The sequence below is a fragment of the Lepidochelys kempii genome, chromosome 1 (genome assembly GCF_965140285.1).
Source record: "Lepidochelys kempii isolate rLepKem1 chromosome 1, rLepKem1.hap1, whole genome shotgun sequence".
Lineage (NCBI taxonomy): Eukaryota > Metazoa > Chordata > Testudines > Cheloniidae > Lepidochelys > Lepidochelys kempii.
The window spans coordinates 200191123-200218744 of record NC_136380.1 but is presented as its reverse complement, the minus strand read 5'-3'; the positions used below and the strand labels follow the sequence as shown (position 1 = coordinate 200218744).

The window sequence follows — 27622 nt, the reverse complement described above, 5'->3', positions numbered from 1 at the left end:
TTGGTCTTGTTGGAGTCAGAGGGTTGCAGTTTTTTTTCCATGAGCAGGAAGCAGAGTGGGCTTATCGTCATGTTATAACCCAGTTTTCCTTGGAGGTTGGGTGGCTGCTGAGATTAGTAATGGGATACAGAGCCTTTCACCTTCTCCTTCAAATCCATCCCAAGGGAGGAGTGAGTGTAACTGAAATGTACCACCATTTAAAGGCCATTGGGTGGCCTATGCAAAATGAGTTTGGCTGGTTGGTCTCACTGTTGTCTTTGGAGGACAAATGTCCACAGACAAAAATCGTTACTGTCTTTGGCACTAATTGGCCCCCTTGTTGATAGCAAAGGGGCCAAAGTTTTGAATAGACTATAGAGACTGTATTTCCCTTTCCGGGTCAAGATTGAGGCACATTCGTGTTGTGCAGGGGAAGCTTTTTCTCCTGCTGTTCGTGCTGTCTCAGGGTTCTGAGTAAAGAGTGACTGCAGCTAAGTGATCTAGTGATCTGTCTGCCTCCATCTTTGGATGCCCCATTAGAGGTATCTTAAAGGGGCCTGTTTCTCCGGTGGCATGGGTCAGCGCTTTCTGAAAATTGGGTCACTCCAAAGGGCCTAGAAAAGAGGCACCCAAAATCACTAGTTATTTTTGACAACCTTGGCCTCACTCTACAGCTAGCAATGCACCATCTTTCACAAGCGCTAATTCATTAAACAGATTATGGTAATTGGGGAAATAGATGGGCACTGTTTGCTACTGATTACCCAGAGCCATATTTATCATTGTAGCATCTTGCCCAGCAATGCACAGCTCCTGAGAGTAAGTCTTTAGAAAGGCAGATCCTTCCTCTGTACTATATACATGTAAATTGTTAACAGATTTTACAGTGAGTCTATGGCAGCTAATCCACATAATTGTATTTGGAAAGAACATAATGGCACATAGTTTGTAGGTTATACAGTACCTATTGTGCTTGTTATGCCTTTGAAGTTTGTCAGAACGTTCTGTATGGGTTTTAGACAATGCAATAAAAGCTATTTTAAAAGATAGAGAGATTCTCCAAACCAGGAGTGAGTCATTAGTGTGAGAGAGTTCCCTTCCAGAGAGGCCATGCAAGTGGAGACCCAGGCTGCAATAAACAGGGCACCTGTAGTTAACACTCTTTATTAGTACTAGTCATGTAGATTTTAAGTGTGACATTCATCTAGACACATCAAAGCATTTTACAATCATTAATGAAGTATTATTCACATTTAATGAATTGGGAAACAGGACCAGAGAGATGATGTGATTTTGCCCAAGGCATCACAGCAAGTCAGTGGCAGAGCTATACCTTTCGAAATCCCCAGGTTACCTATATTCCGCCCACATTTGGTGTCTTCTTCCCTTTATTGTTGAAAATTAGTTAAATTAGAAATGCATAATCATGTGACCAAGGTAAAACAGAGTTATTTACACTGAAGGAATAGATCCCATGCATTTTAATTTTCCTGCTTTTTGTCCCCCTCATTTTGGTTCTCTGACACACGTTGTGTTCCACATTTACACTTTCGCAAGTTGAGAGGATTGGGTAGAGATGGGAAAAGAACCCCGACATTCTAAGGCTTAAACTAACTCTGTTCTGATCAGGGGTCTACAACACCTTAATGACGTTATGTATATTCATAAGATTGCTTGTTCTCAAATTCAACTATTATGAGTTTGCCTTTAAGTGTCTCTCTCTGTATTTCTTAGGTGTTTTTAATGTGCTTGTCACTCTGGAATCCAGGAGCCTATCTCACCAAGAGCAGAGAGAGAAATCATTTTATTGTAAAAAATTACACTTGAGTCAATCTGGCAGCATGAACAGAGTGTTTAGATAGACAGCTGATAATATACCATGTAAGCAATACGGAAGTAGCAGCTCTACTGAGTGCAATGGAAGCTTTTACAAAGTCACTACTGTACAAACAAACCACCCTGAAATTTGAAGTTGATGGCAGATAGGCCGCTCCATAAGTCAAGCTGAAATCAAAATTCTTTAGACAAGTTACACAATGCTGATAAAATTTTACAAAGACACAGACCTGGGCTATTTGTGAAAAGTAGGTCTAGTACATTAAAACCCTAGTCCTGAACCAGCTACTGGGCACTGTACAAACATATGACAGTAAGATGGCCCCTGCCCCTGAAGAACTGACAATTAGAGATGGTCAGCAAAACAGTTTCCCATTGAAATATGCAGCTTTGTCAACATCAAAACATTTAATGGAAAAGTACCGATTTTTTTGATAATTTTAAAATGGAAAAAAGTGTAAACTTTTTTGACAGCATGGAAATGTTTTTACTTATACACATAATATCAAATATACGGTTATAATATTAGTGTTAATTTAACGTTATCAATTTAATATAAAAGTTAAAATGAAATAAGTCCAAACAAAATGACCACCTTTTGAAATGTTCTGACGCTATTGAATTGAAATGTTTCAGTGGTCCCAAATCGAAACATTTTGGAATTTTAATTTTGTGGGACATTTCAAAATGTTGGCTGTTTGTTCTCAACTGGGACCTTGTTTTTAAATGTCGGAATTTCCTATGGAACAGAAATTCCAAACAGCTCTGTTACAGTCTAAGTATCCAGTATCCTGTCAGGCTTCATAGTCATTTTTTGTGTTTTTATCCCATCTCCATCGGTCATTCTTGTTCACCTCTGACTCCAGCTATGTCTATGCTATGAGCTGGGGGGTGATTTCCGTATGTGGACACAGACTCGCATTAGGGCAATGGCTACCAGTGTTCGGTGGGGTTGTATTTTGTACGGCTCAGCCATGCTTTCATTGCCACTACCGCTGCAGCTGTACAGCTGTTCTCACTAGCTCCACGAGAGCTAGCACAAGTATGTGTACGTGAGCCGGGGGAATCACACCCCTAGCTCGTAGTGTAGACATAGGAAGAAACGTGCCCAAGGCTATGTGATGCTATCGCCATCCTTTGTTTTTCTCAGGACTTTTTAATGGAAAGTCTCTATCAAGTATGATAGATTGGAGGACTTGTATTTCTGACAGTGGAGCAGAAAATGTCTATCTGTCTCCTTTGCAACACTGATTCACAAGTCACACAGCTAGGATCTTCCAGTTTCTTCCTTTAATTTTTGGTCACTGATTCTGTTTTACACATCTGTATTCTTATGTATCTACTGCTATGAAGGTTCTGTGTATGATTCTCCAAAAGTCCAGCTGGTTTTTGGTCTCTTTTTCCCCCCCCCAACGATGCATGTATGCATGCAGCGTAGATTTTGGTGCAGTGTTTTTTGAGTACTATTTGGTTCTCAGGGCTAGTGTAGATGTAGTATTTGTAGGATTTCAAGAGTGGGTTTTTCTCCCAACTCCTATACTTAGTGTAGTTCAACTGAATCTGAAGAGCAAAATTTGGGAACCAATTTACAATATTATTTTAATATTAATTATATTGGATTGCATTTGTACATTGGATGGCTTTTTTGGTATAGAATTTAGTGACTGAAATCCTCTGAATTTACTATGGGGCCCAGATATCAAATAAAAATATAATTTATTGCTCATTTGGGGGGAGGGGGGAGGGGGGAAGGAATTTTGTTTTGTTTTTCCTGAAGTTTACACGTAGAACCTATGGGTGAAATCTTGACCCCACTGAAGTCAATGGCAAAACTTCCATTGAGTTCAGTGAAGCCAGCCTTTCACCCTGTGGCTTGTAGCATGTGCTTAATAAATGTACATACCTTTGGCGAGAGTCTGATCAGATGATTTTCACAGAGCAGACATTTTATCTCCATTGTTCAGTGGGAGACCTAATTGGGTATTGGTGTATACATATAGCTGGACAAGGTAGGGACTGCCTCTGTTGTACAGGACCAACACAATGGAGCGTGAGTCAGGACTGGAGACTGTGTGTCACTACAACTTCCTATTAATATTAACATTTGATTATATTGAAAAGGGAGGGCTGGGGTTTTGATGGTCTCTCATGCTTTCTTGTTGGGAGTATTTTTTCTGGGGCATGGTACATTGGTAAATGCCTTCCCACCAATTTCCTCTAGCATACTTTGATTCTCTTTTAAAAGGATAGCATAAACTGAAAAAACCAAACTCAGTGCCCTGTTAGAAGCATTATCCCTCTATTAATCAAAGAGGACTGTTTGGCTGTTACAGAGAGCAGTTCAGGGCAGCAGTATGGTTGGTGGGCAGTCCCTAAATTAAAACTGGTTTCTTAGGGGGTCTTGTTTGTAGAGACTCATGTTCCACTGTGTCACTGACTGACCTCAGAAGTGGGTTGAATGCAGCAAGGGGCACAGGTCACTTGCGGGTTTAAACTAGTGTAAATGGTGGATTCTCTGTAACTCAAGTGTCTTTCAACCATGATTTGAGGACTTCGGTAACTCAGCCAGAAGTTTGGGGTCTATTAAAGGAGTAGGGAGTGAGGTTCTGGCCTGCAATGTGCAGGAGGTCAGACTGGATGATCATATTGGTCCCTTCTGACCTTAAAGTCTGAGTCTAAGTGACAGCATAAAAAAATGGACTGTTCTACTTAACCATGCTGCTTTTGCCTTTCTTCTAATCCTCTTGCCCTAGGGGTGAAATCCCGGCCTCATTGAAGTCAGTGGAAAAATTCATTAACTTCCCTGGGGCTAGGACTTTACCTAGTGACTCTCTGAGCAGTGATTGTCTTGCTGTTGTACTGAGGATATGGCGATACTACTCATTTCAAGCACCAGGCCGTACCATGCAAAATGAGGGCCTGGCCCTAGTTGCAAGTTTCTGCTTTCCAGACTTCTCCTTGGGATGACTCTTTGGATGCAGAAAGAGCTTCCTGGTGGGATAGTTTTAGATGATGTTGATGTGCCCTTTCTTAAATGCTTTTTGGGCAGTTTCTATCTACTCAGTGGTGATTTTTCAAAGGAACTGTATTTTGCTATGCCACACGTGATGAAAGATACTTTCCCAGTCATGAAAGTCTAATCCAAGCCATTGGATTCTGCCAGTTGCAAATACTTTATATTGGGGGAGGGGCATGTTTGTGGTGGGGAGTTGGAAAAACAGTGCAGTCCAGCTTTGAGAGGCTCCACCTTTGGTTTTACAGGAGAATCAAGGTAAGTAGTGTGACACAGGCAATCAAACTGGGAGTTAGACCTGGATTCTGTTCCTACTTCTGGGTGTCTTCCTTTCCTAACTGTGAGATGGGGACAGGAGTACCACCTTCAGCTTTCTACAGGTAACCCACTCTGAAAATGCTGATTGATTAGAGGGGCTTGCTTCTGCTAACACTTTCCACATCTTTTTTTTTTCCTTCTTCTCAGATGGGAACATGCCCTTTTAATCACTGCAATTTTCTTTAGTGCCTTTAAAGTCTTTAGACTATCATAATTGAATCAAGTCTGATGTCTGTGTTAGGGAATGCATAGAAAAGCAGGAGAAATTGTGTAGAAACTCTGTGGTGTGTGTGAAGCTACAGTGCTGTTCTATTAACACTTAATGTACCTTTTTAAAGTCTGTCATGAATTGCAAAACGGCAGATAATCCTAATTAGGTTTGTGGTAGGAGCTCTGTTTTTACCACAGTAAGGTTCTTCAAGCAGGGCCTCAGGTGTGCCTAAAGTGAGTGAAAGGCATGCTTTCATTTTTTCAGGCTAGTGGTGTTCACAAAAACTTCTCTAGCTGTAGTGTTGAAAGACTGGCTCTTGCTCTTAAGGCTGCATTTCTTCAAACTGCTGGAGATGGAAATTCTCTCATTGAAAATTAATGCCTATGCCAACCTCTTCCCCCCAAAAATCACTGGAGCTACCATGCATGACTGACATACCTAGAGCTCCCTACAAACCCTTTACAAGTGAATGACCCTTAACAGTTGGAACCATATTTGTGAACAACTCAGTTACTGAGCCTTTGAGGTACATTCTCATTAAATGGAGGTTTCTGGTGATTATGATTTTGTATAAACTACCCTACTGTTTGTCTGGCCTCAAGCTGCCAGTGATGTCCAATTTTTAAGATTTCAGCCACATTTTTAGAAGGGTGTTAAACTGCCAACTCAGCCTTAAAGGTGCATTAGGTGCTAAGGAAGTTTGAGGCATCAGCAGATTAACAGAAGTTGGAGTACAGGTTTGTTGGTCAGTAAGCACTACATTTACATTTCAGCTACTCCTGTTAGATTAGTGCACAACCCCTGCTGCTCGGTTAATATGGTCTAAAACAGTTCATGTACCCACAGCATACAATATGTAGGAGCCCTTACCTTTCCTAAGCGCAAAGGTTTTGGACCTGTTTGAGAGAGGAACCTGCAGGCCTATGTTTTGAAATGTAACTTAAAAATGGCACTGAGATCCTAGAAGTAAAATAAATAGGCTTGGATTGTCACTAAATGTTAAGTGCTGCTTTAGAACTTAATTTTGATTTAAGGATATTTACTTTTAATGGGATGTTGAACTTTTTTTTACTGTTGCAAGGGAATTATGGAAAGACCAGAGTGCTAAAAACAATCGCTTCCCATTAAAGTTATATAGTACCTGACTTGGCTATTGCTGTATTTACTAACTGCAGGAACACTCAGGGTTTTTACCCCCTAAATACAGCCAGATTCCAGTACATTCTGACAGCCAAGATTTTTTTCTTGCAAACCAAGTACAGTTGATTTGTTTCAGAGATCCAGCTGGATTCACACTGATGCTATTGTTAATGTGTGTCTTTCACAGGTCCAGTACTTTTTCAAGATTCTGGACAACTGACAGCAGAACATGGAACTATCTTGGGTTCCTGAACGAAAGACTGACACAAGGAGAGATGTGTTCATTCATTTATTGTCCAATGTTTTAACCTGACTGAAATACAAGAGCAAGAGCACTGTGCTCCTGGCTATTTATTACATATGTTAGAACATAGAGTGCACTTTAGACAACATTTAACACCATTCTATGGGGTACGGCATTGCTTTTTATAAAGTTCAAAATAAAGATTTATTTTCAAACAAGTGACTTTGGTTTTTCATACATTACACTTCCTTGCAGAAAAAATAAAATTGTACAACTGCATAAATATAAAATCTTCCACCATGAAAATGGTTAAAACATTCAATAAAGACATTAGCACCACATGGTGTGATGCTGCCAGCAGGAGGGGAAAAAAAGTATACACAAAGCAAATCATCATCAGTCATCACTGGTGGGCTAGCCTGACTCAGGTCTCTCACAACATAGTGGAGGATGAGGGTGGAAAGAGCATTCACTACGGAGCACAGTACACAATCACCTTTTTTATTTAGTCATGAACTCAAATTAGTTTCCCCTGCCACCCCTCCAAATAAAATACCCTTACACCACAGGAAAATAAAAAGGATCTATGGAGTGCTGTTAAATAGTCTCACAGGTGGGCCTTTATCTTTAAACAGAAAAAATAAAGTACCATGCCAGTTCTAGTCCCATTGAGTATTTACACCTCAGGCAGCAAAAATCTTTGCTCACAGAAGTAGAAAACAGATACAATACATGGCTTGAAAAATGACCAGAGTATGTACCTATAGTACTGTACACTAAATAAAATACACAAGGCAGCAATACTTAGGGGCCAGAAACACTGCTTACTACAAGTCAGTTATGGAATCATAATTTACAGTAAAAATGGGCACATCCCAAGGCTCAATTTTGTTTTGTCATTTACAGTAGAATAAATATTTTGTCACTATTGCTACACTTTAAGTTTACATTCTAACCTAGTAATGCAGAAAGCTAGTGTAAAGCATATAGATTATGTGTAGGTCCCATATGTATGACAGTTTGTTCAAGACTAGTAGGTTTTTTACTTTTTAAATGGCTAGGAGGGGAGAAAAGAAAAGTGTGCTTATGATCAGCTGCTCTTTATGTCAAATTTCACTTCAAAACGTCCCTGAAAACGGTCTTTGTCACTGTAATGGATGTTCTCACCATAGACCTTGCACTCCACACGCACTTCCATGTCTAAGGTCAGGTTAGTGAATTGCACTGCCAGGAGAGGCTGGAGATACTGTGGCTGGAGCAGCTTGCCGTAGTATGGATAATATTGTAGAGGAAAGCCAGCATAGCCAGCCATCCCATAATATTCAACGGTGCCAACTTTGTCAACATCTTCCTCTTTCTAAAGAAAGGGGAAAAAAAAACCACTTGTCCAAACCCCATTTTGTAAATATTCCCCACCACTATATACCCCCATCCAACCTGATTATCTGAACCCTCCTTGGCCATCACCCTGTGATTTCTGTGCTGGATAGTGCAATAAAGTTACCTTCATTCATTCTAACCAATTCAGTATCACTGAGGACAGCTACACAGTAGTAGAATGTGAGCAATTAAATAAATCAATGAACATAATCCAATCCTATTTACCTTTAATAAGGGAAGTAGTTCCACAAAAACACTCAAATTATGTCACCACAGAACTTCAAGTTGTTTTCCAGCTGCTTGGTAAGATCAGCATTATTGTTCCCTGGCCACTCATTGTTATCTACAGCAGAGGGTGCAGGAAAATCCTGAATTCTAATAATTCCCTCTTAGAACTGGCCCAAAAATTGGCAAAGCTTGCTGTGCCTCTGGCAGTTCAATTTAAAATTTTTCCGACAGATTTAAACAAATTCTGCCTTTTTCAGTTAGCATTATTCTCCACAAATTTCCTGCTTGAGTAAATGAATTACCCCAGGGGGAGGATACTGCTATTTGGAAGAGACCTTGCTTTTGGGGAATAGAAGGCTGAAAGGATCGGGGGGGGGGGGGGGGGCTTTTTCTAGGTCACCTTTCCCAGAGATCAGGTCAATGACAACATTCAGTCATTTTTAGTTGTTCGCTGACCTTTGTGAAATGAGCTGCCTCAATCCAATTCCTAAGGGGAAGATATCCTTATCAAAAGGAATGGCGAGGTGGGGGGAGCATCATTTGTCAGCAGAAAGCTCAAGGAGCGAATGAGCATTAAGACTTGACTCCTGTCTCAGGATTGAAGCATGCTCACTTTTTAAAATATCCTTTTTAAGTCAATCTGCACCAATCTAAGCCCAGGTCTACACTGAGAGGGGGCGGAGAGGGGAGAAGAAGAGTCGATGTAAGGTACACAACTTCAGCTATAAGCATAGCTTAGCTGAAGTCAACGTACCTAGATCGACTTGCTGCGGTGAGTCGACTGTCACCGCTCCCCTGTCAATTCTGCTTGCACCTCTCACAGTGCTGGAGTTCCGAAGTTGACAGGAGAGCACTCAGGGATCAATTTATCGCGTCTAGACTAGATGTGATATATCAGGGGTCAATTTATTGATCGCTACTCACTGATCCAGCGGGTAGTATAGACCTACCCTAAGAGAACTTGGGCCAGAGAAAGCAGCTCCTGGATAATAAACAGCATCACTGAATGTACATGTCCTCCCACAGCCATGGCTTAGAAGCACGAGTCTCTGCTTATACAAAACTGGCATGGTGTATATTATGGTTTTGGCTTGCTCTGCCCTTTCATGGCCCGAGTTCATTGCACATTCACAAAATTTTACTTTTAGGCTTTGGAGGAAATTTGATTCCTGACACGTGATCAGTCTCTTGTGTGAAAGGCATGGACACACTTACCTTGGCAAAGCAATGAATAGGGATGACATATGGATTGTATTTTCCCATCATCTCGGGAGGGAGGCTGTCGTTTAGTGGAGGCTAAAAGAAACCCAGAACAAGCAAGTGTTACATTTCACACTGGATAATCTCTTTGCTCTTCAGACTCACTCCATTGAAAACACGCACGTTGATTAGTTTCCAGCATGTCTTCCTGAAATTCAGAACTGTGCCAACAAATGGCCTCATCCTTGTGTGTCAAAGTCCCAGGGGACATGGGGAGGGAGGAGGACTATTGGCAGGAGCCAGATTTGCTTCTAGATCACAGTTTCAAAGCCAGCTCAGGCTGGCAATGATTTTAAGTCATTACTGTGAGCAACTAAGTGACCATGGAAGCCACCAATTCACCAACAGTAATCTGAATCTGCCAACAAGAGAAGCTCTACAGACAACTTCCTGAGGGGGGCAGGGTAGTTGCAGTTCAGATACAGTTTAAAAAAAAATTCCTTTTAGTGAATTTAGTAGTAGATTAAGCTTGACAGCCTGAGAGAACACCCCTCCCCGCAATAAATGCTTGTGGTCAAAGGGCAAAGCAAATCTCCTAAAGGTATTGTGGAAAGCGTATGTATCACAGATAAGGGAGGAATGGCACAGAGCCCACATGGGAGTTTGCTTTCTGGTACAGTGCCAGAGAGTCAGTCTAGAACTTGAGTGGTTGAACTGGAGAAGGCAACTGGCAGTCCTGAACCAAGGTGATGCATCAAGAGACTCGATTTGCAAAATGCTTCCATAGCACCTATCATTGAAGGCTCTTACAGCACTTTCCACGAATTATTTAAGCCTTGCGTCCACTCTGCAAGGTAGACATTAATATCTCCATTTTATAGGAGAGAAGAGTCCGGAGTAAATAGCTTTTCCAAGACCAGTCACCTGCTCCTGCTATGAAATCACTTCCCCCAAATTACTAGGAAGAGAAAAGAAGCACTTGCCTTTGGTTTGAAGCCTAGAACTCTGTTGAGCTTGGCGACAACACATGGTTTTCCATCTTTGTATCCATAGCTGGTATCAAGTACTCCGGAGCAGTTTTCCAGCCACTCACGTTTGAACCTGCAGACTTTTTTCTGACCCTGGCCATTATTAAATGCTCCTCGGTCGATGTAGTCTTCAGGTTTTTCTGGGGGGGGGCAGAAAACCAACACACTTACATGCAGCATGAACTCACGCTTGAAAGCTTTGAGAAGAAAAGCAACATTCCTGTGAGCATTTCCCTGGGATTGGAATCCCTTTCCTCCCCCTCCCCCCGGTCTAGTGGTACTCAAAACTAAACAGACACCACCTTCTACAGACTGACTTCATGGATCTGCACCAAGCCATTCAGTGACAAGTGCTCTACTGAACATGGCAAGTCTGGTTTTCTACTGGGTGTTTTTCCTCGAATGAGTGTGTGCATGGGCTGCTTCTAATTTTTTTGGGTGAGGTTTTGGGTCACAGGAGGGATTCGGTCAGAAATATATTCTCTCCAACACACACATCTCCCTTCAAGTCAACACTACATGCAGTCCATTACAGGTGCTTTGCTGAATTACATTAGGAGAAAAGGCCCCCCTTTAAGCGATTAGGGCTCTCTCCCCTACAAGAGTTGATATCACACTTAAATCAGAACAGGGAGATGCATTTAGAGCAATGCTTTAGGTGTTAGCTGAAGCCATCAACTGCAGAAGGGAAGGAAGCTCAAAACATTCTGACTCTGAACTGAGGGACAGGTGATCAGCAGCTGTAAACTGGCATAATGCCACTGAAGTCCATGCAGCTGGTGTAAATCTGCATAGCTCCATGATCTAGCCCCGAAAATTAGACTGCAAAGGACACTGAAATGTGGATTCTATAATTGAGATGTTCTGGTAGAGGGTGGGGATCTGAAACAACTTACAAGCATTTTAAGCCCACTTTAAAAACAAACATACCGACCATCTGCGACCTGTTCCATTTATGACAATGGAAAGACAATGATGGGAGTTTTAGGCCTTTGGATTTACAGAAAAATACACGTGGGCTAGTGTTACTGGAAAGGCTACTTGCTATGTATTTGAGCCCAGTGATCTGATTTGGGTCAAGACCCAGAGCAGCCAACACACTCTCTCTACTTAGACAAAATATTCTGCTGGTGTCATGATTTAAATGGCTTCCAGGTAATGACCTCTCCCCTGGCTAGCTGTTGGAGCAGAGGAGGAGGAGCAAGTCTAGAAGAAATGCTTTAAATACAGATTTCCCTTCAGACCATGTAAAGAAGGAAAGAGATTCAACAGTGCTTTCAGCGTTTTTTTTTTTAGTTTGTTAGTACACCCCAGGGGCCATGGAAAGGGACACTTCCCCACACTAACAGCTTTTGGAGACGAGGATTTGAATTCTTAATTTGATTTGGGCACATAGGGTGGAACTGTCAAATTTGCTAAGCACTGGCCTAACCCTGCTCCTACTGAAGACAGCAGTAAAACCCCTTGTCGTCTCTGAGGGGAGCAGAGGTTGGCCAATGCTCAGTGCTTTCACAATCCCACCCATAAGCTTGTCAGAGCTGGACAGCAAAGCTCACTGTCTCATGCATTCTACTTGGACAACAGGCAGTCATGAGCAACTTCAAGACCAGCTAATTAGCTGGAGAGTCTAAAGTTAACCATCATGCTATGCTGTTGGTCGCTACGAAAGATATTCTACAGGGCTTATACCAACACCATCAACAATGGCCAGTATTATCTGGATTCTTTGATGGATGCATTTAGGAGAGGGGTGGCTAATAGAGCCTCCAGCTACGTGAAAACAATCAGAACTTCATATCCAGGAGTCTGCTTACCAGAGCAATCGTCAAATATCATATTGTTGGCTTGTTGATCATTGTTGTAGGCATTCAAGAATTCGTTAAGGCCTGCCACATACTCTTCGTAAGTTTTGGGATCAGAAATACTAAAGGAAATTTCTGTCTTTAGTACTCGGGGGATTACGGTCAGTCCTAAGGAGCAAGGAGGAGAAAAAAAAAATTATAAACACCCAAAAGTCACATGATCAAGGCAACATGTACAGTGCATGAAAGTCTGTTCTTCTAGAAACTGCTACATGACTGAGATTTCAGAGTCTCCACAACCAACAGACACTGAAGTTCTTCAGATTTTAGCTCACTTGGAGGCGTTGTGTTTAAGACACAGCTCAGTCATTGCCCCCAACAATGGCCCAAAACACTGTCCCGACAATAGTGGCAGCGGCAGTGTTTTGGGCCACTGCACGAGTTGTTTTTTTAAATATACTCAACATTCCAGCATGCGGTACACAGCCTACTGGCCTACAGCTTCATTGGTATCTGGCACTGTTACTTCCCCACCAGTTGTGTACACTCTAATCCAGCATAGACCTGGGTCAACTGTACAAGATGGAGGCTGGACACAGCCTGATGTGGATTAGCGTACAGCCGAACAAGAGCGGACGGTGCACGGCCCAAGACACCTCCCAAACACTCCAACTCAGAAAAGCATTCCGAGTAAGTATGTGCTTACGTGCTTTTCTGAACTGGGCCTTAAGGTAAGTAAGGAGGAGCACAGAGTTGTCCTAGACTCCGAGATACCTCAAATGGATTCTAGACAAGTTTCCAAAAGTGCCTAAATGAGCTAGGAGCCAAAGTCCCACTGAGTTTCAATGTCATTTAGGTATTTTTAAGAATTCTACTCAATAGTTACAATGCTCTGGCAGACAGAACAATTCAAGGCTTGGAAGATGGTGAGGTTTCTAAGAAAATGTCTAGAATCCACTAGGAAAAAACACAGACTTAGGAAACAATGCAGGTTAGTGAGTAGTGCTAGCAGTCCAAAGCCAAGATTTTCGGAAGCAGCTAGTGATTTGGGGGTGCCTCTGCTAACAGATTGAGACATGGGCCAAAGTTCAGATACTACCTGAGGGAACTGAAGAACCCACTACTCTGCTTCTGCCCTTCAAGAACAGCTCCAGAGCCTGGAGATAGAGGAGTGCATTTTCAAAATGACACACACTTGGCTTTTGGGTTACGGCCTTCGGAAACTCTGGCCCAGGAGAGGTAGAGCAAAGAAGATTGATCATTGTCCTCTCACATCTAGCAAGAAAGAAAAAAAATGGTCTGGGTGTAACTGCTCTCGAACCTCAGCTCAAAATGCTACCAAGATTTCACACTTCCCTGGCACACTCCTAATTCATGAAGAGGGATGTGGACTGCAGTCTTGAATTAAACCAGACCGGGAAGATCTATTTTGACATCAGGACAAAGTCTCCCTCCCATGGTGAATGATGGAGCACAGGAGGAAAATCCGTACCAGATAAGGCTCCATTCTTTGGTTAAGTAGAAATTTCATTTTTACAAGCCTGAAATGGTAACGTTCCACAACTAAGCACTGGTTTACTCTTAAAACGAAGATCGACCTGGCTATGTCGCTGAGGGCTTCGAAGGTTTTGCACCCAGAGTACCAAGGTTAGGTTGAACCAAGCCCCAGTGTAGAGGCAGCTAGGATGACAGAAGCTACAACAGTGGAGCGCTGGGGTTGGAAGTTAGGCTACGCCAGACTGCAAGCCTGCTGTGATCCCAGCAACAAGAACTGTTCAGACATATCACTAAGATCACACAGCTGTCTGCCCTCTGATCCTACACTATGTGGAAGTGGGGGTACAACGGATCATCAGCCAGGCATCCAGAACACTTCTCCAGCCCCACATGGCCTCTGCACTTTATAACCCTCCCCTCCTATGCTGTGCAGGAATTACTACGCTAGCCAAGTGACATTTACTCGCATCGTGAGCTCAGAGCAGAGTCAAATCATTATCTGGGCTTTCTAGAAAGCATTGTGTTTTCCCTCTTACTGATCTCTTCCGGGCTTTCTGCACAGAAACAACGCTGATTGCCTCTTTGGTCAGACACATTTCATTGAATGGGGTAAATGGGAACATCATCCCTTGGTTAGAACACTGCCTTGGGGGCCAGAATTCTGGATTCCATAACCAGCTCTGCTCTGTCTATTACCCAAAGGGCAAGGATGGGGGAGGGGGGAATTAATATACGGAAGTTACCCACACAGTCAAAGGGAAAACCATTCCCTTAGCCATTACAAAACTCTATTAAATATTTGCACTCGCATGAGGTCCAGGTCACATTTTAATTGAATGCCTTGATGCGTAACTAATGTTGAAGTTTAAAATAATGGGAACTAGAGTTCATGCTGCTTTTGTGGTGGCCTCTGCCGCAAACCGTGCGATCATTAGGATTCCTGGTTGCATTCAGTCCACTGCCTTCGCTTTAGTGAGCACAGCATAGCAGCGAAGTGGCATCTGCTTTGACAACTTTCAAACAAATGTTTTGCCAACAATGATTTCCTCCAATGCAGGCTGAAGCTACTCAGCTGCCTACATGGGCTCACAATTCTATCAGGTCTTTCAAAGCCAGTTGAGTACTACTGCTTAGCGTCCCCCATCCCCTCCTCCCAAAGTTGGAATTTGTAACCTAGGAGACAAAGATTTGCTTTGTTTCCCTGAGGGCAGCCCCCAGCAGCCAAAGATAGCTAGACAGGCAGTGAGCAGAGCTCATGGTTTCAAGTTTTATTTCAGGAAGAAGTTCTAACCTTCTCTCTTAGTTCTCCCTTTCATATGTTTTGCCCGGGGTTGGGTTATGTTGCAAATTGAGAGCTAAAGTTACTTCCCCACTGGCAGAATTAAATCCTATCAAAATTACAATTGCTTGTATAAGAGTCTGACAATTATTTGTTTTTTTAGGAACCTTTAACTTTGCTATCCACACAAAACCCTCGTTGCTAAATATAGTGTGTGACAGTAAGTAGCTTTTAATCCCCTCCCTCCCAGTCCTCCTCCTTGTCAGCTAGTGAATGTGAAACACACTAGTTATTTAAGAAGAAAAGGAGGACTTGTGGCACCTTAGAGACTAACCAATGTATTTGAGCATGAGCTTTCGTGAGCTACAGCTCACTTCATCGGATGCATGCATCATGTAGCTCACGAAAGCTCATGCTCAAATACATTGGTTAGTCTCTAAGGTGCCACAAGTCCTCCTTTTCTTTTTGCGAATACAGACTGACATGGCTGCTACTCTGAAACCTAGTTATTTAAGGTGGCCCTCTGTATGTGGGCTTCAGGCAACACCATTAGCTTCTCAACTGATTTAAGCTTGTAGAGAAGTCTCTCACCCCCTTCCTCCCCTCACCCAGGGAACTGAGAACACAGATGAAGCATAGCAGAATATTGTGAAACGCCTTTGTATAGAAGCTGTAAAGTACACGCTACAGTCTGTCGTTAGACCATTCAAGCTATACTTTATTTAGGGCACATGACTCACAGAAAACCCTACCCCCTTTTGTACATCTTCTGCTGAAGCAAAAACACAAGAAAAACCAAAAACCCTGCCACTAAACAAAGGGTAACAATGTAGCTGCACACTAGTGGTCAGTCAAGCCCACCATTCAAGCTCACTTTTGACATGTGAGAAAAATGGTTATCATTATATAGCAAAAATAAAAGCAAGCAATTTCTCAGTCACAGTGTGCTATGACACTTGGCCTCCTTTTCTTTTTGCATAAAAAGATAAGGAGGACTTGTGGCACATTAGAGACTAACCAATTTATTAGCGCACAAGCTTTCGTGAGCTACAGTTCACTGCATCCAATGAAGTGAGCTGTAGCTCACGAAAGCTTATGCGCAAATAAATTGGTTAGTCTCTAAGGTGCCACAAGTACTCCTTTTCTTTTTGTGGATACAGACTAACACGTCAGCTACTCTGAAACTTGTCTTTTTATGTTGATGTTGTAAGCAAGCGGCTTTTAAGGTGAGGGTTTTAAGTGAGGTACGCAAGACAAATCAGACTCCTGAAAGGGGCACAGTAGTCCGGAAAGGTTGAGAGCTGTTGCCCTACATCAGAAAGATGCCATTGGCTCTTCTGTCCAACTTCCAATATTTAATTGGCACCTAGTGGCTAGTACACTAGGAAGGATGGGAGACCAGAAATTATTCCTAATGGCTCATCCTGTGGCCTTGGCTCAAGTCACTAAGGCCCCAGTTCAGCAAAGCACTTAAGCACATTTACACTCCTGGGGAAATTCTGCACCACTGCACAATGGTGGAGAATTTCCCTCCCCCCGAAATGGGCTGCAGAGATACTGGCCACCAATAGGGGCCAATGGACCCGGAAGAGCTCAGTTCACAAATAGAAGACAAGACCAGGGGAAGGAACTGGAGGGTTCCCAGCAGCTTTAGTTCCCAGCACACCCCGAAGGAAGGAAGGAGGCAATGGCACACAGAAAACTCTGTGCAAACCTGGGACCAAGTATCAGGCTATTTCTCCCTCTGGATCCCTTGGGGGGGTAAGAGGGTGAGAGTGTCTGGGCAAGGGGTCCCGTCCCATCCCCCACAAGGCTGGCTTCTGGAGGGAGGGAATGTGATTGTCTGGGCTGGGGGGAAGGGGGCCTGAAGCTTGCCTCTGGGGGGATAGGAAGTGAGCGTCTGGTCCCCCCGGCTGGGCTCTTGGAGATGTAGGGGGCAGAGAAACAGGAACTGGGTTGTCATAGGGTTTCTTTAACTCTACTCCTGGGGGAATTTGTGTGTGTGTATTTTTAGAGACATACTTGCTTACAGGCATTTTTAAATAAATTACCAAAATAATTGAAACTGGCATGATTATATAGTGTTATTTTGGCAAAGAAAATTGGCAGAATTTTAAAATATTGTGCACAAAATTTTTAATTTTTTTGGAGGAGAATTCCCCCGAAGAAGAAATTCCTAAGTCACATTCATTTCATTAGCACTTAAGCCTGTGTTTAAGGAGAAGCATGTGCTTATGTGACTTGGGACTTTAATCTATCTTGTGCATCATTTTACCTATTTGAGGAATAGGAATATTACTGTTAATTTCACAGGGATAATGCGAGGATTCTTTAAATCACTGGCTTTCCCCTTCCCAGTCTCACCTGTGTTACTGACACAGTGTTGAGGCCCAACCTTAAGACCTACCGCTTCTCACTGTGTCTGCCATCCCTCTAATTTTTGCAAGCCTACAACCACCCAAAATAAATGCTTCAATCCTTTTAAAGAGCAGGCAGTGCAGCCAGCAGCCCATGAACATCCCTGTAAGAGCAGTGTGCACACCTGGGATGGGAAGCAAAATTAAAGGCAAGGGAAGAAAAGCAGCATGTCTAAAGTGCTGGCCTTTCCCCTGCAGAACAACTCAAGAAGGAAACGCTGTAGTTTGGAAATACGGCTTTAAATGAGGAACTTTGACTGTAAGTAGTGTTGCTTCATAATACAGCGCTATTTCCAGTTAAAGACAATCATGGGCTTAGAGGGCACATTTTTAAGTGCTGATGGATGTTGCATACACAGATTCACAAGACAGTCCCACAATCATTCTTAGCAAGCTACCACCCTCAAGGTCCTGTTAGTTTAGCAAGCTTAAACCCCACACCAAGATGGAATGAATTTAAAACCCTGTCACACTAGTCTTCTATCCACTCCCACTGAGGAAAACATGAGCACTTTCTCAACATGTAATGATATGTGCTGCATGGCTGAGTGACCAGGTGCCCTCTGCAGTTTGGACTTCACAGATTCCACTCTTAAGAGATGAGAGACAGAGGCAAAAGATGTTACTTGCCTCCTGCAGAGAGCTGCCCCCAGGACAGTTGCAGACTCACCACCTAAAATACACTGACCTCTATTTAATTTACTGCTGCTATGTAAGCTAAGTGAGCCAATCAATCACTATGTACCGAACAGCCTTTTCCATTACACCACCTCACAGGCACAGGAGGGAGCCATTTAAAGGGGCAGGAACCATTTTTAAACACTATCATCTGACAGAAGAGTCCTTTCCTCCAGTTTCTGAAGAGGGTCTTTTCTCTGTGAGGTGTGGAGTGGCCTTCCCCCCACCCCTGCCCCCTCCAGCCAGGATCAAACAGCAAGAACAGAAATACATGGCTCAATTGATAATATTTTTACAGCACGCTACACTGAGGTTTAAGACAAAACGTCCTATTCCATCACACAGATATCAGAATTTCTAACCAAATACCATGCTTAAACAGGGCTTAGAATTCCACATACATTTTCCTTGTTGTACTTTTAAAGTGAATCGGTGTTTGCTGTAGTTGCAATGTTGAATGCCTTTGGATTCCACCACAACCCCCTAGAAAAGCAGTATTTTATGGAGAGGTACAAAACTGTAATTTAGCCTCTGAGTGAGCAGAATATCCCTGCTGTGTTAAATGCAAGCAGTAACTAGCATATTAATGCCATCTGGTAAAGAAATGGAGCTATTTCCACATCAAGATCACCAAGTAAGGGACAGCATGACTTCCCATTTCACAACAGCATTTCTGCTAGAGCAATGAGGCTAATGCACAACAGTTATTTAGCATTTTCTTCTGAACTTTTCTGAAGTGCTTTAGAAGGACGAGTTTTATTTCTCCCTCCCCAATCTGCAAAATAGCACAAAGAGGTTATGTGATTTGCCCAAGGGGTCACAGCCAGAGACTGCGATAGAAGTCTGGTTTTTCTAGCTCCCAGTCCTGTAACCCTGCCATTGTACTGGATTACCAGTACATTTAATAGTTATAGTTGCTGGGGCCCTGTCACTTTGTACCACTCCCCCCACATATATCTGGGCACGTGCCGTTCACTAGGGAATATTGATTTGTATTTTATGTAGCCAATCGTCTACAGTGGTTCCAATGAGAGGCAATTTAGGTTTTCTATTCTCCCTCTCTCTAATACACAAAATTCCACTTGTCACTTTCCTGTTTGACAGGAGTCCATTTTATTCATCACCACTGTGATAAGATCCAGTGAGATTTTGTGCCTGGGCTGGTCAACTTTCATGGCCATTTTGCAAAGCTGATGAGATATAAACTCATACACTTCCATAACTGAAAAGGTATATTCAGAGGTCAGACTAGTGGCTATTATGAGGGCTGAGGCTGAGAGCTACACTATTTCTAGGCTGGCATGAGGATGGAAAGGCTTCAGGCATAGGTACATTCACTCCCTACCAATGTGTAAGTGACCTCTACTGTCGAGTCAAGGAACAGCAAATATCAGCTGGTTCCAAGAGACAGAAGGATGCTTGCCCCCAATTCAGGGGCTTTAACGCTAGTGCACTGAATGGTTTAAAAGTCTTGGGCTTGAAACACCCATAATAGGGGGTGGAAAAGGAAGGAATATACAGATTTATAGGATATTCCATTTTGACTGTGAAGCAAAATGTTGTCATGTTGGTCCCACTGCATGCCCAGGGAGTCTAGTCTGCATGCTCAAATTCCCAGGTCTTCAGAAAATCAATGCTGCAACCTGTTTATAGAAATCAAAGTGGGTTTATTTTTAATGACACACATTAAAATGGTGTCTTGAAACCAACCCACCTTCCAATTCTTTTATTTTTGAAGGTCAATTTGCACAACATCCAGTCAACATTTTTAAAAACTAGTCAATGCTCTCTAGATTAAGGTTTTATGAAAAAATTTCAGCTCACAATTAATCTCAACTCAGAAGTAGACCTCCAAAATTACTATTAAAGTGAAGACACTGGCAAAAGTTTAGCTACAACAAGTAGATCATGTGATATCATATCATTCAGCAAGTCAATATGGATGCAGCCTGAAAATCAAACTCTCTGTGCATCAAAATTTCTCCTCCACCTTGTATTTTTCCATGTAGTTTCATGGGGCAAACATTTTTCTACTTTAAAAGCAGATTCCTCCACCAAAACTAATGTATATGGTATGTAGTGCCTGCTTTATCTTAATTATCCTAGTAGCCATGCTTAATGCTACACTATCCATTTTCCCCTCCGGTGCCCTATCAAAAAAGAAAGGGCTGCTAATATTGACCAAAGCAATCAGTTCTCTCTTGCAGATGTCAACGCCAGACGGGTTCAGGCCAATGTTTCAGCACCTGGGGCAACGTTTACGCCTTCTGAGGCATCATAAAAATACAGCTGGTTTCTAGCCCTTGTTCCAAGTTTCATCCTTTGAAAACACTTCCTTTAAAATGTTGGCGGTGAGGCTTCTGGAAGATCTGCCTTTTGATTTTTGCTTGGAGTGATATTGTATAGGCTAGAACAGTAGCTCTCAACCTTTCTAGACTACTGTGTCCCTTTCAGAAGTCTGATTCGCCTTGCGTACCCCCAAGTTTCAACTCACTTAAAAAGTACTTCCTTACAAAATCAGACACAAAAATACAGAAGTGTCACAGCACATTGTTACTGAGAAATGGCTTTTACTTTCTCATTTTTACCATACAATTATAAAAGAAATATTGTACTTCCATTTCAGTGTAGAATGTATAGAGCAATACAAAACAAGTCACTGTATGAAATTTTAGTTTGTATGGACTTCGCTAGTGCTTTTTATGTAGCCTGTTGTAAAACTAGGCAAATCTCTAGATTAGCTGAAGTACCCCCGGAAGACCTCAGGGTACATGTACCCCTGGGCTAGAATGATAGTCCTTGCTTAGCTAGAATATAGCTTAGTCACATAGTTTACCACTGCACTGCTAACCCCTGGTGAGGCTGCAGCATGCTCTCTGACACCAGAGCTTTGCGCCTTGCCAGCAGCCTCAAAATTATCACTTAAATACTACTGTTATTAAAAGCTTCTGAGCTGTTTTTCAGAGCAAGCAGTGAGAGACAGAGACAAATCGTTACCATCCCCAATGCCAAGCAGCCTCAAGGTCATTTGTAATGTGGGAAAGCAGAAAGTTGCAAGACTCCTCCCCCTACACTCTCATGGCCTACCAGTCACCGACTCTTAGCAAGAGCCAGACAGCATAATAGACTGGATATGACAAAGCAGGGAATCTGCTGCATTGCCAAGGCATTCTCTCTGCTTTTACCTCATGCAAACTGTTCAGAGATGCTGCTTAACTGATCTTTTTCTTTTTAAACTCTGGCTCTATTTCATCCAGTACCGACAGGCTGTTCATTCAAACAAGAGATCTCTCTCACACACACACTCCCCTTTTCCACCCCCAGATTTCCAAGAATCTATGAGCAGTAGTTATATAAGCCTCTAAAAACCTCAGAGATTGGTATTATTTCCCCCATTTCACGGAAAAGAGTTAAAGAGACAAAGGTGGAGCAAATTGTCTATGGTCACCACTGGATATCAGGTGGCAGAGATGAAAACAGAACCCAGGAGTCCTGACAGTCATAACATCTAAACCACATTACATTAATTTGTTTTAATATAAAACCAATCATGCACACTCAGATCTCACTTCAGAAAATGTTATAGGTGATGCAACATTTAATTCTCATTAAGACTCAATAGAAAAACAACAATGCTGTAAACATAGGTTGAGAACATACCCACCACTTTTAGACATGCTTTATTGATAGTCACGATAAGGCACCAGTCCATTTTAGCTGCGTGCCACAGCAATGGAACAGCATTCCATCATCACTCCCAAGTAATAAAATTATTTTTCTTGAAGTGATTTGTACAGTCAGGCATGGGCCTGTGATTTAAATTACCTGGGGGTGCCACTCGATCCTGATATTTGGGTTCGAATTCACTGACAGTGAGCAACATCACTTGAATGGTCCCAATGAATATACCTGCCAGGCAGCCATAGAAGATCAGGTAGAAGAGAAGGATCTTAACTGCAAGAGAACAGAGAAACAATCAAGCCCTTGACGCAGCCATGTTTGAGCACAAAACTTCATCCTTTTCTACCACTGAAGGAAAACCCAACACGCTTAAGTGTGACACTGAAATTGCCCAAGAGGACTGAGCTAGGGATCATGGTCATGACAGTTAGCAAGTGGCACGTGGTTTTTGTATTGTTTATTTGTATCCCAATAGTGTCTGGGTGTCCTAGTCATGGACCAGGACCCTATTGTGCTAGGTGCTGTACAAACACAAAGCAATTTTCCGATTTTATTCACATCACATTCCAACATATTGATACTATGAGCCAACTTTTTCATTTAAAAACAAAAAACAAAAACAAAACAAAAACAAACAAAAAAACCAAACCACCATGTGAAGGTTAAAGCTTGGGACTTATTTCCTGGTGGATCCAGTAACATCACTCTGTGCTGCATTATAAGGGACTGGTTTTCAGTGAAGCAAGCCTGCGTGGTAGTAAAGGACATCCTTAAAGTGCCTGTCCTTAGTATGCTGAGCATTTCCACAATGCCCATGGACATCAGCTGCTCACTAGCATTGAGCCTTGGAGCTGGAAATTTCAAATGAATTCACAGTTCAAACCCAACTGAATTCCACTGGGAATTGGGTACCTAATTCTTTTAGGATCCTTTGACAACCCCAATCTTCAACTGTGGGCCTAATCCCATACACAGGACAATGAGAGGTTGCTAGGAGCAAAATTAGGCTTCATATTGGCTATTGTCTAGTTGGTTCCAGGTGCTGAAAGCCACCTGTATTACTGTAGTTTGACAATTCCTATATAAATAAAAACCTCCCAGCATTACCACATCATCCAGCTGAAGCAGTCAATTATATAACCAGATTTTTGGTCTAAAAGAAAGTGAAATAACCGCACAAGAAAATAAAAAGGAACACAACACTACTCAGAATCTGGATATCAGTTACTGGTTTACAAGGATTATCTCAAATAAGATTAACTGCATAGTAACATGCTGTACTAGGCATCACCAGGCAGCCTACAGAAAGGATAAACCAGCCCATGCCAAGCCATTGTATGCTAATCAAGGGAACAGTAACAAGCACAAGTAACAAGTTTCAGAGTAGCAGCCCTGTTAGTCTGTATCCGCAAAAAGAACAGGAGTACTTGTGGCACCTTAGAGACCAACAAATTTATTTGAGCATAGGCTTTTAGCTCACTTTATCAGATGCACAAGTAAGTGAACTAGAGTTAGAGGCAACAGATGATTTGAGAAGAGACCTATTTGACTTCAGAATGCGCTAATCAGATGTCACTCTAAGCAGATGTTGCAGCTTACGGTGCTGTGGCTTGTGTAGTCAGCGCTGTGCCTTGTGTAATCTCATGTGTAGTCAGCGCTGTGCCTTGTGTAATCGTGGGCCAGCGCTATAAAAAAAAACGCCTCCCCACAAGGGGAATAGCTCCCAGCACTGGAGCACTGTCTACACTGCCTCTTTACAGCACTGAAACTTGCCGTGCTCCAGAGCTGTGAAGTGCCATTGTAGACAAGCCCTAAAAACAAAGACTCTCTGAACCCTCTGGAGTGGGGGAAGGAAGGACAAAGTGCAAGAGAAGAAAGCTTTCTTCCTGTACTCAATTACCATAGAAAAGCAGCCCAATTCAAATACAATTCTCTTCTCCTTGGCTTTAATTATTTTCAGTCTCTTAAAGTAAGAACAGCAGGAATGGGTGGGACAAACAACGGAAAAAACTAAGATAGTTGGGCCTTGTCCTCAAACTTCCTCCTTCCTCACTGGGGTAGGGTAGCAGGAAGTTCATGCAATTGAACTCAACAGCACTATGTTTTGGCACACTCAGAGTTAATCACACTCTTTGGTATCCAGGCAGCTCTAGGCAAATGGTTGTGATGTCAGAGAGATTTGGAAATTTTTTCCAGACCAGTCAAAGGAGGTGCTGTTGTAATACACCAAACAAGAGCGCTGCTGTCTGCAATGTGCTTGCTTGCCTTTGATTTCTTTTTTTCCTGGATCACATCAAATGGGCAGTACCAGGAGGTAGTATTGACAACATCCTGGTTGGAGATATGTTGAACAGCGTAAAAAGATCTCTACAAGGTACACAGCCTGGGTTCTAGGAAATATCAAGCAAATGCCCTGACAAACCACAAGGGCTTACATGAAAAACAGGTGCCTGCTACAGGTTGCTATGTAATACATGGGCCAGATTCTCAGCTAATGTACACTTGTCATAGCATTGTCTGATTTTAAGGGAGCTACACCAATGGGGATCTGGCCCTAGATATTTAGGTATAAGTTCTTTGTGGCAGGGACCACATTCTACACATCTGTAAAGCCCCACACAGTAAACGTATTTAAATTCTCTGCTCACGCATAAGCATATAGTGAGAGCCTCCTACACGGTGTCCTAATGCTTTTCTGCCTGCCAAATATAAAGATGGCAACCCCACATCCGGTTTATCAGTCAACAGGGGCTGACTTCAACAATGAGGGTGGCAGGCCAGCTTTGGTTGGCAGCAACTGTAAAACTGACTAAGGCTTTTAAAATTCATATATAAATAGACAACTCTCCAAGTACTATTTGTATAGTACAATATGTAATCAGTACATTATATATGATACTTCTTGCTTATACAGCTATATTGAGGTAATGTAAAAAAAACATTTTTCCCCCCAGGTTCTGATGTAAACTCAGCTTCCTTAAACCACCCAAAAGAGGAAGAATGGACAGGGTGGATAAAAAGTCTTTCCAGTTCTACAGTTTCACTATTCATAAACAGAGCCCAGGTTTGCTGATTAAAACGCAGCTAGGTAAAAATGAGCCCAAGGGCAAAATGCCCTCTCCCCAAGGACAACCATGCCTAGCGCTTCAGTTCTGAGAGATGTATTCCTTGTTTAAGACAAAAGAGGTGTCACCGCCATCTTTGATGCTTGGTTGTTTAAAAGAAAACATAAAACAGTGGACTGAAATAGTTTAAACAGTATTTTTTTGTAACTTTGACTGGGAAGTGGGAAAGAAACACAGTGACTAACAGCCACATGCTAGGTTAAGCTGGAACCAAACATACCATTTCTCAAATTATAGATCACTGCGTATTTCGTGTTTTGTTTTATTGTACAGAACTGGAGCTGCTTTCCTCCAGGGTCAACTTAGTCTGCAAGCTCTAGTTCATTTTATTAGAATCCAAAAGCAAACAGATATGGTTGTATAGAGAACTGAGAGAAAGAGAGAGGAGCCAAAAAGATGGAGGGAGGAAAAACTGGGAAGTGATGCCCTAGATATTCACAGAGCCCCTTGTATCTGTCTGGTTAGTGCAATGCAGCCTGTGATGCACCTAGAAGCGGGGGTCCTTCTTGCCTCTGACTTAGGAGGAAGAGTGGGGAGAAACACAGCAAGGAGAAGGGAAAGAGGAGGCAATAGATTTGAGCCATTGTACACCTCATGGTCTCACTCAAGTTACATTTTGTTGCTAGGAGACCAGTCCTTCAAGGACTTACTCCTTCCTGAGTCTCCCCTGCTTCCTCCCCACCCAGCCCTTTCCTCTCTTCCACGGCCCCCCCCCAAAAAAACCAGTTCAGGCAGGCTATTCCTCCAAATGGAGGCAGGGAGGGGAAAGTAAATAAAACCCAAGAGGACCATCCACACATCCAGGAAAACCAAACCCCAATGTCCTACTACTGGATGACCTTGCCCAGAGAGCCCAGTGCCTCCGGTTACCTCCTGCTTTGAGGTGTCACCTTGACTAACCTTGAGCTCTGATGCATTATTAACTCTTTGCTTCCCCAGCCAAGCAGCTCCACCGAGCTAGCTAGATTCCAGGGAGTCTCTCTTTGTAACACAAAAGCCTCTACCCTCAATTTCAGAGGCCATCCCTGTAACACCTTTAAACAGAGCCCCTTTTCCTGACTCTCTCCACAATTTGCCCTCCTCCAAAGACACCATGCCAGCCGCATTGGCTCCTCTACAAAGGGTCTGATGCAGAGGAGAATGGTGGGAAACAGCGAGAGGTATGCATGTGTAGGGTTGTTTGCCCCCGCACACACAGCCGCCCATCCCACCCCTACCGCAGTCACGACTCAGATTTAACTACATCAGTGCCCTTCAGCATGACCTTTTGCAGGAAAAGAGAAACACCCAAGCAGCTTTCTCCAGTGGGGAAGGAGCTCAGCCTTTCAGATTTCCAACATCCCTGACAAATCTAGGCAACAGGCTGGACAACAGGGTGTGGGCAAGATCAAAAGACGAGGCAAGGTTCCTCCTCTACATCAGAGACCACCACACACAATCGCTTTCCGCCTGGAACAATAAGCGCTGTATCTCCCCCAAGCGATACAGCATCTCTTCCAGAAAGGAAGGAAGGAAGGAAACCAGCCGCCTCAGAATCAGCTAACAGCTCAAGGTAACACAGCAAGGAACCAGAAATTAAATCCACTCCGGCGTAATCAAGTCTCGGTTGTTGTTTTTTTTAAATCATCATCATCATCATCATCTAAGCAGCATTTCAGACCCGTGAAGAAAGTTCGGGGTGTGTTTTTTAATCCGGATGCGAGAGGGATGGTCTCTAGTTTGCTCTAAACCGATTACCATTAACAAGGGAATCGATTCCTTGCCCCCGCCACCTTTCTATCTCGAGTTATTGCGGGGCCGCGTTAGCAGGGGACCGGCAGCCTCCTTCCACGCACCCACCCGCCCGAGATCCGCAGCCCGCTTCGGGGGTGGGGGGGGGGAGGGCTCGGCTCCGGCAGCTGCCCCTGCGGCAGGGGCCGGCGCACACGGAGACGGGGCCCGGGAAGCACTTACACCAGCTGCCGCCGGTCCTGCCCAGAAACTCCTTCTTCTCCGAGTTCCAGATGAATTTCTTCCAGTTGCCATCGCCTTCCTTCGCCTTGCCGCGAGCCATGGGGGAGGGAGCGGCCCCGCCTGGGCGCGGAGGTGACACGGGAAAATCCCACTGGCCCCCTTACAGCGGAGGCTCTGCCCTGCCGGCAGGTGCCCGCGCGCGCGCCCGCGCACGCCCCGGCCGCGGCTTTGCAGGCGGAGAGGGCCGCGGGGCAGGTCGGACGCAGGCGGGGCGCCGGCTCCCAGCCACGCTCACAGAACCGCGCCGGCCGGGGGGGGGACACGAGCTCGGCCGGAGCCGGGCCGCGCGACGCGCTATATGGCCCGGCTCCCGGGGGCCGGCTCCGCCCACCGAACGGCCGCAGCCAATGAAAGCGGGACTGGGGGGGAGGGGGCGTGGCTTGGAGGGGGGAGGGGGAAGCACGTGGCGGGGCTGCAAGGCGGCTCGGGTTGTAGCCTCCCCCCCCCCCCCCCCGCACCTGCAAGGGAGAGCGGGCGCTAGGGGAGACCCCACCTGGAATGGGGGGCGGGGCCCTGCTGGGGGCGCCAGGCCAGAGCCTCGCAGACCCCCGGG

At 43.7% G+C, this 27622-nt stretch overlaps 2 protein-coding genes across 3 annotated transcripts in view; one reads left to right on the top strand and one right to left on the bottom strand.

The window, feature by feature from the left end:
- Window positions 1-7345, top strand: part of NME7 (NME/NM23 family member 7) — a 169757-nt gene extending 162412 nt beyond the window's left edge. For both annotated transcript variants that reach the window (XM_073308141.2, XM_073308130.2), the window contains one exon: window positions 6685-7345. In XM_073308141.2, coding sequence (XP_073164242.1) covers window positions 6685-6717 — 33 coding nt within the window. In that variant the 3' untranslated portion in view covers window positions 6718-7345. The remainder of the gene's footprint in view (window positions 1-6684) is intronic.
- Window positions 6774-27344, bottom strand: ATP1B1 (ATPase Na+/K+ transporting subunit beta 1). Its single transcript, XM_073308153.2, has 6 exons — window positions 27010-27344; window positions 22076-22204; window positions 12392-12547; window positions 10533-10717; window positions 9565-9645; window positions 6774-8098 (listed from the first exon to the last, which is right to left on the bottom strand). The coding sequence occupies exons 1-6, from the start codon at window positions 27107-27109 to the stop codon at window positions 7832-7834; spliced, it is 918 nt and encodes a 305-aa protein (XP_073164254.1). The 5' UTR covers window positions 27110-27344; the 3' UTR covers window positions 6774-7831.
- Window positions 27345-27622: the final 278 nt, after the last annotated feature.

What these genes read in the sequence shown, in the direction of transcription:
- ATP1B1 (XM_073308153.2), bottom strand. Translation starts at nt 27,109, where the DNA reads ATGGCTCGCGGCAAGGCGAAGGAAGGCGATGGCAACTGGAAGAAATTC. An exon ending in CAGGACCGGCGGCAGCTGGT is followed by an intron (nt 22,205 to 27,009) that starts GTAAGTGCTTCC and finishes GTTCTCTTGCAG; the next exon opens with TTAAGATCCTTCTCTTCTAC. An exon ending in GGATCGAGTGGCACCCCCAG is followed by an intron (nt 12,548 to 22,075) that starts GTAATTTAAATC and finishes CTTGCTCCTTAG; the next exon opens with GACTGACCGTAATCCCCCGA.